The sequence below is a fragment of the Belonocnema kinseyi genome, chromosome 6, assembly GCF_010883055.1.
Source record: "Belonocnema kinseyi isolate 2016_QV_RU_SX_M_011 chromosome 6, B_treatae_v1, whole genome shotgun sequence".
Classification (NCBI taxonomy): Eukaryota; Metazoa; Arthropoda; class Insecta; order Hymenoptera; family Cynipidae; genus Belonocnema; species Belonocnema kinseyi.
Genome location: NC_046662.1, coordinates 96638129 through 96648912, shown reverse-complemented (window position 1 = coordinate 96648912; position 10784 = coordinate 96638129). Strand labels below are relative to the sequence as shown.

At 37.1% G+C, this 10784-nt stretch overlaps 1 protein-coding gene across 1 annotated transcript in view; it reads left to right on the top strand.

The window, feature by feature from the left end:
- Positions 1–9371: 9371 nt before the first annotated feature.
- The window catches only part of LOC117174179 (ATP-binding cassette sub-family B member 10, mitochondrial-like), a 20441-nt gene continuing 19028 nt past the window's right edge, over positions 9372–10784 (top strand). Inside the window, exon 1 of the mRNA XM_033363019.1 lies at positions 9372–10254. Coding sequence (XP_033218910.1) covers positions 9681–10254 — 574 coding nt within the window. The 5' untranslated portion in view covers positions 9372–9680. The remainder of the gene's footprint in view (positions 10255–10784) is intronic.

Below are 10784 nucleotides of genomic sequence, written 5' to 3'. Positions count from 1 at the left end.
CGGTTAAGATGGTTCGGACATGTTGAGAGAATGCCAAATGAACGACTAACGAAACAAGTGTATCAAGGTAAAGTAAATGACAGCGTGCCCAGAGGTAGACCGTGAAAAGAATGGTTAGAATGTGTGAATGAGACCCTAGTTAGAAGAGGCAGAAGAAGTTACAGAAACACGAGATCCTGCATAAAAAAATGCATGGACATAAAAGAAACTAGAGAAGTATGCCAGGACAGGAAATTATGCCGGCAAATAGTTAATAAAAAGAGTGTCAGTAGAGTGAATGACGCCTGAAACAAAGACCTTGGCTATTAATGGACCCAAGTGGGGAACCTTACATAACGACTTCGTGAGGTTCTTCGCTTGGGGTGATTGCTAGAGAGATTGATCAGCAACCTGGGTCGGAGCAGTGTTGCGGAACGAACGTGTTATTTACTTAAATAGCACGAGAATTCTGGATCAGTCTGAAAAATCTCTATCGCTTCCACACACTACTCCTTTCCCCTGCCGAGTGAGTTACTCCTAACCCAAAACGGAGATGGCTTAATGGTGTAATAATAATAAAAAAAATATATTCTAGAATGGAGCCACTATTCTCTTCATTTATAATTTGAATTCTCCCGGTTTATCCCAATAATTAGAACGACAGGAACTAGCCTATCACAAGAGTCAAAACCCACCTATGAGCTCGGCTCGTAAGGTTTTGTCAATCTAAGAGCTTCTTTGAATTTTGAACGCATCGAAATTCAAATATAGGAAAAGTTTTAGAAAAATTGATCTATTAATTGACATCGAGTCCCCTGATTCAGAAAAAAGTTTCTGCACTATAATTTTGACGCAGCGAGTGAATTGTGAACACGATACACCAAAATGACGCCATGTGTTTCAGATTACGATACGTACTAGCAGTTCATAAGTGAAAAAAAATTACTCCTAATGTGGTCGTATTAAATCTAGGAAGGCAGTGACGCAATACCTTCATGGTGAATTATTACATTTTTACTTCCTTTAGAAAAACGGAAGGAAGAAATTATGTTCCCTGGAGGAAACTTAAACCGAGAAACCTTGACTAGATTTTCTTGTACTTTGCGGATACCTGAGGGAGGATTTAAAGTATTATTTAGGACCGTATTGTGCATGATATTCGAAAGAGGAAAATTAAAATACCTCGGAATTTTTGAAGCTAATTTCGGCTCGTGAGGGGTTACGGCAAAGTTGGACGCCCCGTGAAGGGTTAACGCATCGTGGGAATTGCTGAAAACGCTGGAACACCCTGGATTTCGAAGCAGAGGATCATGGGTTCGAGAACTGAGGGTCGACTAGGGGACCTTCAAGAACAACATCAAAATAAATAATTAAAAGTGACACCGTTTGAAAGTGGAATTTTTAGTGAATTGTGATTCAATCTTTCTTCTTTTAGGAAAAATTTTCATTCATTTTAAAGGACTACTCAAGGTTTGATTCATAATACTCATTTATATTTTAATGTGTTAGATCTGAATTATGCTTCAATAGAGTTTCATCTGTAGATTTCGTTGACAATCAAATTTATGTATATATTAGAACCGAACATATTTCGCGGATTCTGCTGTAGATCCCTTAGTCGTCTCTAGTTCGAACATAAGAAGGGGGCATGATGAAATTGAAACTATTGTTGGGTTAACGTTATATATTTTATTTTTTTGACTTATTTTATTTTATATATATTTTTTTTCGAAAATTAAAATAGTGTTATTGTCCATTCGCATAATAAGAACGTCTGCACTGTCGCCTTTAAAATGAAAAATATGAATTCTGTGAAAACGGAAACCTAATATTTATGACATCAAATTGTGAAGGAAAAGGGGTTGGTTTCTTTTATCAGTCGAAAAAATAACGTCGATGAAAATGCCTCCGAAAAGAAAGACCACTAGGGGCAGCAGAACCGCAGGTCCATCTAAAAAAACAAAAAGGTCAAAGCGCAGCGAAACAGTTTCTAGTCCACCCCATCCTCGCGTACCTGGAAATTCTGATGAGATGCAAGAAAGAAATATTGGAAGTGAGTTAACAACAGTTCGTAAACCTAGTGAAACCGGCACATAGCGTTCTACCTTGTCCAACAAATTTTCAAATGATGAAATAGTTAAATTTACTGCGGAAACTCGAAAACAGATAATCTCTAGCTTAATCGATGAGCAAGACAGAGGTAATGCGTCGGTGCAATCTTTAAATAACGGAGCCGGTTCGTCCCGCGAATCAAATTCGGAAAATTTCCCGCGAATGCGAAGAAGTGATTACTCCGGACTTAAAATCCTATCTGAAACTATTCCAATATTTCTTGGTAGAAACATATCTATGTAGACATTTGCACGCGAATGTTTGTTAGTGCAAGAGAATGTTGACCCCAGAAATAGTTCGTTTTTTGTTAAACTGGTGCGCAACAGGATTCAGGGAAAGGCCGAACTCTACATGAAAAATAGGCATTATAACTCCTTAGGAGAATTTTTAGATTCATTAGAAAAAGCTTTTGGTGCGACAAAAACAATATTCCAAATAGAAGCCGAGATTGCCAAGACAAGACAAAACAAGGGAGAAACGATTCTTTCTTATGGGGCATGTTTTATGGAACTTTTCAATAAAATCGTTGAAATGACCGAGCAGCAATCCCTTCCTACTATTGCCAGTGCACAAATTAGGGGTTATGACCTAGAAATAGATTCATGTTTCCGTATAGATTTGGAGAATGAACATATAGAAGGTAGGGTGAGACAAAAGAATCCCGTATCCCTTCAACAAGCTATTAACGCGGCAATAGAAGCAGAAAGGGATGTCAATAGACGGAATAGGTTACGCGAGGGCCCTTCAGAAGATCCCTTAAAATCATACGCCACTGAGCGGGAAACCAACTCAGTGTCACACTACGTTGTTAGAGACTCCAGCGGAAATAAACAGAGTCGTATGGAATATCGCTCGGTGAATCATGTTCACGGAGAATCCTCTTCAAATCCTAGGTCACGTAGGGTCGAATGCTATACGTGCGGAAAGGAGGGTCATTTTTCGCGAAATTGTTCTCAAAGGGACCGAGAAAATTCATCCTACAATAATCACAATAAATGGGGTAATACTAAACGCTTTGAGGATAGACAGAGTAGACCAAATTGCGATTATTGCAAGGGCATAGGTCATACAGCCGATAGATGCTTTCAGCGTAGAGCTGAAGAGGCTGAAAGGGAATTGGAATCTCTAAAGAAATCAAAGCCCTTTCCGTCTTCTACAAGGTCTGGTGATTTAAACTCGCAAGCTGCTCGTCGTCAGAGCGTGACGGCGAGCAAAAGCATCTTGACAGTACACCAATCCGGCGAGCCGTGCTCAGAGTCTGTGAAAAAGGGTCGGTCAGAGCCCCTTCGGTAAAATTTAAATGCAAAAAATTTCATGACGGACAGGCAGAATTTTTAATAGATACCGGATACGAATTAAACGTTTTAAAAGAATCGTGCATATCGGGAAAATTACGTCGCGATAAAACACAGATTTTTCATTTAACCGGGATAGGAAGTGGCATGATAAAAACTCGTGGATCAATAAAAGTACCCATTAACAGCAAGGAAACTGAATTTCATTTGGTACGTAAGGTTTTTCTTATCCCATCTTGCGGAATATTAGGAATGAATTTTTTGAGAGCGAATTCAGCGACCATGACATTTTCCGATGAAAGAGTCACATTGAAAGTACAATCCATTAATTTTATACAAAACGACAGAATTCAGCTTCCCGCGAACACGAAAATTAATCACCCTATAAGTAAAAAATTCTGATTTGAAAGAAGGATATCGAAGTAAAATTGACGCGGGTACTGGGGTTTTTCTTGGCGAAACTCTGGTTAAACCAGAACGGTTTAATCAGAGTATTTGCAATAAATTCATCCTTACACGATATTGAGTTTACTATTCTACCTATAGAACTTCAAGAGTTTGAACTCAGATCTCATTCTGAAGACCTACATAAACAGGAAACATTGGGTACCGAAAGAAGTTAAAAATTAGTGGAAAGATTTGCCAAAGTCTGGATCATCCCAAAAAAGCCCGATTCTGAGGGGAATAAACGCTGGCGCATGGTCATTGACCATCGTCAGCTTAACGAGAAAAAGATAAGTGACGCGTAACCTTTTCCAAATATAACCCATATATTGGACCAATTAAGAGGGGCGAAATATTTCTCGACTTTGGATCTTGCTTCAGGATTTCATCAGGTTAAGATGCATCCTGATTCGAAGGTCAAGACAGCGTTCTCCACTCCTTACGGACATTATCATTTTAATAGAATGCCGTTTGGATTGAAGAACGCTCCAGCCACTTTCCAGCGGCTTATGGATAAGGTCTTGTCTGGCCTCCAAGGGATAGAACTTTTTGTATACATGGACGATATCATCCTGTATGCAAACTCATTGGAGGAACATACCCGGAAGTTGAGAAAGCTTTTACAAAGATTAGAAGATGCAAATTTGACTCTTCAGCCTCATAAATGCCAGTTTTTGCAAAAGAAGGTTACTTATCTCGGTCATGTAATCTCTCAAGATGGGGTTAAACCCGATCCGAAAAAAGTGGAGGCAGTAAGAAAATTTCCTCGCCCTAAGAGTTCGAAAAATATCAAGCAATTCCTAGGACTCGCTGGCTACTAGCTACGTTTTATTCCTAATTTTTCGACACTATCCAAACCGCTAACGTACTTATCAAAAAAGGGTTTCCGATTCGCATGGACCGAAAGTCAATAAAAGGCATTTGATGAACTAAAAGATAGAATGTGTTCTTTCCCTCTTTTAAATTTTCCAAATTTTAGCAAGTCTTTTATACTTTCTACTGATGCGTCGAATTATGGAATAGGGGGCGTCTTGGGCCAAGGCCCAATAGGGGGAGACTGGCCGATTGCGTACGCATCTCGCACCTTAACCGACACGGAAGTAAATTATTCTACTATGGAGAAGGAACTCCTAGCCATCATATTCTGCGTAGAAACATTTCGCCCTTATCTATATGGTAGAAGATTTACTCTTGAAACTGATCATCGACCACTAGTCTGGATGGACAATATAAAAAATCCAGGGTCCAAATTGCTGCGCTGGCGACTTCGACTTAGCGAATTCCAATACGACGTCGTTTATAAAAAGGGGACTGCAAACGTCAACGCAGACGCACTCTCGCGAAATCCGTGTGATGAAACAGAAACAGACTTTGACGTAAATTACGACAATTTACATAGCGAAGACCTTGATCCACTCGATCCTACTTTCCAGAACGTTTACAAGGTGTTGATACTGCAGGATCTACCACCTGTGCCGTTTACTCCCGACTCAATCTCAAATCAGATTAATTATGTAATCGAAGAGGGATTTTTGGGTTCAGAAAATTACTTTCTGAAGGAAGATACTAATTTTCTTCTGTCGAAATCATGTAATTTTATCACAGAAACCGATTCGTTTGACGAAAGTGACGAGCAATATAAAACCGCTAGTGAATTTGATGAGAGCGATCTCATTGATACCGTGAATGAGAATCCCATAAAAAACGGTAGGCAAAGGTCTGGCCATTGGACCGATCCGTGAGGTACACGATGATAATATTTTATATCAAGCCCTCCAGTCAAAAGGTGGACCCCGTGTAAGGTGGAAGGAGCCCGTTAGGATGAGAGCTCCGAAGCGCCGATATGCTCATACTGGAATCAAACGATATAATGACGAGAAAAGGGGAAATTTTAAATTCACTGACACACTTGACGATTACGGAACCTTTAAACCTTTAAACATACTTTCAGATGATAGCCCTGCCTCCAGAAATAGCTTAGATTCTCGGAACTCGTGCGAACTTTGTAAAAGTAAAGCGAGCCAGAATATGGGCTTAATCGAAGTAGAAAGATCAATATTCGAGCTATGCAAAAATAAAAGTAAACAATACATTTTGGAAAAATAAACGCGAAAAATAAAAATCATGTTGCGACTGACGAAAACGCAATCGCCGAAGCATTAAACGACAATCCTGACGCGATAAGCGAAAATTTAGACGTGATAAAAGAAAATTATGACGCGATTAATGAAAATGAAATCATTCTATCGAACGTTGAAGATGAGCTGCCTTCAACAAATTCCGAAATGTCATGCCTTAAAAATAGTAAGGATAAACTTTACATGCGTCATGATCACTTGGTACAGTTTATTCCGGCGGACTGCAAATTGACTACCGAAACAAGTCAAGAATTAATCAGAGAAAATTGATTTAATTGCGATGATCTAAAACACGAACCCGAGGAAAATTTGCACGTCGGTAACGTAATAGTTTACAAATATGATCACGAATGTGTTTTTAACCTGATTATTAAACCGGCTTTTGACTCCAGACCCTACATTACGCATATTTCAGATACTCTGGTTGCACTCAAATACGCGATGGATGAGTTAAAAATAAAAACGGCTAGTATCTCGCGAGTAGGTAACGGATTGAACCAAATTCCTTGGCTAAGTATCGAACAAATATTGAGAAAAGTCTTCGGAAAAAAGGATTACAAGATAACTGTTTGCTATGGTGAAATCGAATTCCCGCCGGAGAACGATCAGCTTGCAATAATTAAAGAATACCATAATTCGGTCGTAGGCGGACATAAAGGCTGTACAAAGACGTATGAGAGAGTGAGGGAACATTTTTATTGGCCCAATATGCGCGATCAGATTAGAAAATTTATACAAGACTGCGAAGAATGTAAGAGGACAAAGCTAATTCGCGTAAAAACTCGAATACTTATGCGAATTATGGACACCCCTACTAAAGCGTTCGAAAAGATACAAATCGATATCGTGAGAATTTTACCTGAAACTGAACGTGGAAACAAGTACATTTTGACCATACAGGATAATCTGACAAAATACGCGGACGCTATTCCACTCGTGAATATTGAATCTACTACAATTGCAATGGCTCTCGCAGAGCATTTTATTACGCGATTCGGGTGCCCTCGCATCATTCAAACTGACCAAGGTAGCAACTTTACTAGCGAAGTAATGACTACCTTCTGTCGAATTTTCGAAATAAGGTAATTAAAATCAACTGCGTTTCATCCACAATCACTAGGCTCTTTAGAGCGTAGCCACCATGTCTTAGTGCAATATTTAAAACAATATTGCGAGAAGAATAATTGGGATGTATGGATAAGATTCGCAATTTTTTTTCTCACAACACATCCAAACACGAGGGAACAGGTTTTACCCGTTTACCCGAAACACAAAGTCGTGCTCGTGAACGTCTTCAGCTCGCGAAAGAAAGGTCGAAACGATATTACGACGAAAAGCAAAATGTCCAAGATTACAAGGTCGGTGAAATGGTATATCTGAAAAACAATGTTCGAGACTCCAAACTTGACCCTAACGAAAATTTAGGTCCTTATGAAATTACCCAAGTTTTTCATGATCTGAATGTAGAGATAAAACTAGATTGGGGAAAGTTCAAAATCGTTCACATGAATGAACTTCGTCCTCAATGTCATTGAGTGAATAGGGAACAGAATCGTGCCTTAGTTTAAAGAGCAAGAATCTACTTAACACTTTTCGCTTAAAATTAAAATTTTTGATTGAATGGGCAGTCTTGAAATTTTTGCATCAAAAATATTTTCAATGAAATAATGCAAATGTCTGATAGTGCCGCATTAGAATAATAATATTAATAAACTGCGCACAGGTAGCCTGTTTACAGAATAAGTCGTAACATTAAGTAAAATAATAATAATAAATAAAATACGACGCTACATTGTACAGATTGCTCAAAGTGATTCTTTCTCAATAAATCATAAAGAAAATATTAATACTTATATAAATCTTTGCTCTCATTTTAAAGTTTTATTTATTTATTTACTTTTTTTCTTCGAACACAATTCTAGTAGAATCTTAAAAACAAAACAAAAGAAAACAGAAAATTTATTGCAGAACAAGCAAAGAAACAAAATTCAAGCTATATTATTAGTGAAATAAAATGAAATATGCCTCCTTCTGTGTATTGTATGCAACGGATTTTTGAAATAGAGATTAAATTCAAATATTTTGAATGAATCAAATTAGTCAATGACAAAAAAGGAGGGGGGGGGGGTTCTATCTTGACTGTCCATATCAGTCTTAATTATCATAAATTACTTTTAATTTTTCATACTTTAATTTTTTTGTTAATAATTTTTTTTAATTTACAGTTTCAGTACAACCCTTTTAATTTCTTACATATACTCCATCGCTATTAGTTAACTAAAATAAATCACTACTTAAAACTAAAATAAATACACATGCTCATGTATGCCTTCACATTTTATTACATTTTTCATACGAAAAATCTTTTGAATAAGAGGTAAAGTATTACGAGCGATTAAATCTCGCTCGTTTCTATACGCAAAGAGCGCAGCACCTGCTGGCGCGGGATAATTCAATTACTAAAGATTAATCAAATCAACGTATCGAAGACCTTTTATTGTTTAAATACTAAAATATAACATTTGAGCAATCTCTGATAGAAGTAAGAAGAAACAGTAACGATAATCTAGTTATGTACTTATTGCCACTTCAGGTATATTACTGTAAAAAAAAGAACCTTCATTTTTAAGTTGCAAGAATGCACGAATTCCGCTTTATATTTACTTTCCAGAACGATACTCTATAACCAGAAAAAGGCACATCGAAATTCATTACTTTCGTGGGAAATATTGCTACATCTTGAGTCTAGACTAAAACCTCCCATAAATTAAAAAACGTGCCATATTTCCTGCGACTTATCGAGGAAAAGTCCTAAAACCAAAAGTACGCCCAATGTCCAATTGACTGTTTTTATTTATGCACTTGAACCGAGGGTCGAGTTCGAGCTTCGAAATTAGGTCGTGTAACGAAAAACCGGCCATGTGTTTAGGCGAATGGAGGGATGTTGGAAGGGAGACCAAAGACCCAGGGCATGCGTGCGCAGATCCAACTTGGGTTGGAAGAGCGCTTTTCTGGAAAATGGGCATTCTGTTTGGGACCTCTGATTTCTTCACTTCGTCAGAAGAATCAGATCACTATTTTAACTTGAATCCTTGTTTGAACTTTTATTGGTTGCATTTAAATATATTATATTCTAGAATTGAGCCACTATTCTCTTTTTGAACTTTTATTGGTTGCATTTAAATATATTATATTCTAGAATTGAGCCACTATTCTCTTTATTTATAATTTGAATTCTCTCGGTTTATCCCAATAATCAGAATGACTGGAACTAGCCTGTCACCAGAGTCAAAACCCACCTATGAGCTCGGCTCGTAACATGGTTGCGATTGCAGCGCCTCTGTAGGTCGTGTCCACCGCGAATATAGGTATATTTAGGAAATAAAATTATAAATGATTTAAATGGTCATCAATGTCATCATGAACATGAATGATCAGAATGACGAAAGTAACTAAAGTTATTATGCTATCGTGCAAGCGTGGAAAAATCGTACAAGTTACTTAACTTATTATATAAATAACAAAGGAAAAACCAGAGCAGTAAGCTACGCATATGTGGCGCAAAATATGTTATTCAGGACTAATAAAGTTTAGATGACAATGGCGTAAAATGAGGTAAATGAGTGATACCCCGTCATACTTAGAGGTTAGGTTTTACAAGATTCTACTCGTCATACATGAAGTTTTTTGTTGAAAGTAAAGAAAGTGTAAAATGACACTGCTCTATAAATGTGTTATTAACAACGCAATAATTCAAAAACCTAGTCGAATATGTCTGAGTTACTCGTGCCTTTTCCGTTCGATTCACCTTTCGAGACGAAAATGTGTCTTGCCTGGTTTGAGACATTATTCAGCAGATACAATCAACGCAAGAGTTGGAGATAAAACAAAAAATATTGTCTTTCGTAAAAAGAGTAAGTCTGAACTGAGGAGACTCTTCATTTTAGCAGCACCTGAGAAATGGAGACTTACAAGTGCTGTGGCTTTTTTAATCGTATCTTCCACTGTAACAATGGCAGTTCCATTCTGTTTGGGGAAGATTATTGACATCATTTATACTGCTGATCGGGAAAAAACTAAGGAAAATTTAAGTCGAGTAAGTCTCGCTTTATTAGGAATATTTTTGGTTGGTGCAATATGTAATTTTAGTCGAATATACCTCATGTCCACCTCAGGACACAGAATCACTCAAAGCCTGAGAAAAAAAGTTTATGCTGCCATTCTTAGTCAAGAAACTGCAATGTTTGATACAGTGAGCACTGGAGAACTAGTTGGAAGATTGACAGGTATTTTTTTATCGTACTTGTGCATTCAAGTTTTAATCTATATAAGCACAGGCCTCTGACTCACCTCACTATTGACAATTTTACACTATTTTTTTAGCAATGCTGTTATTTTCTCATATTTCCCGCTAGTGCAACTATTTGTTTAGTTGACTTTAAAAGTATTTTTGTACTTTTTCGCTGATTGGTTAAAATAGCATGTCCCTCATCTGAAATACCCAAAATATAATGCGGGAAAATTGTCCCAATGGCTAATGTTTGAGAATTTGTTCCAAACACTTACAAATATTAATTCATCTACACTTTATTACTCTCATAGGCCTCGTCTTATAAATTTCTACTTTTTGTTGCAAAATCTTGGCAAATTGTACCATTTCTATTTGAAAAAATCAATTCAAATTGATTTAATCACATTCAAATGTGATAACTTTAAATTGGCACGTTAAAAAATTATTAGTTTTGAAAATATTTCAAATTACAAGATTTAAATTTTATTGATATTTTTCTATATATCATGCAGATTTTTACATAAG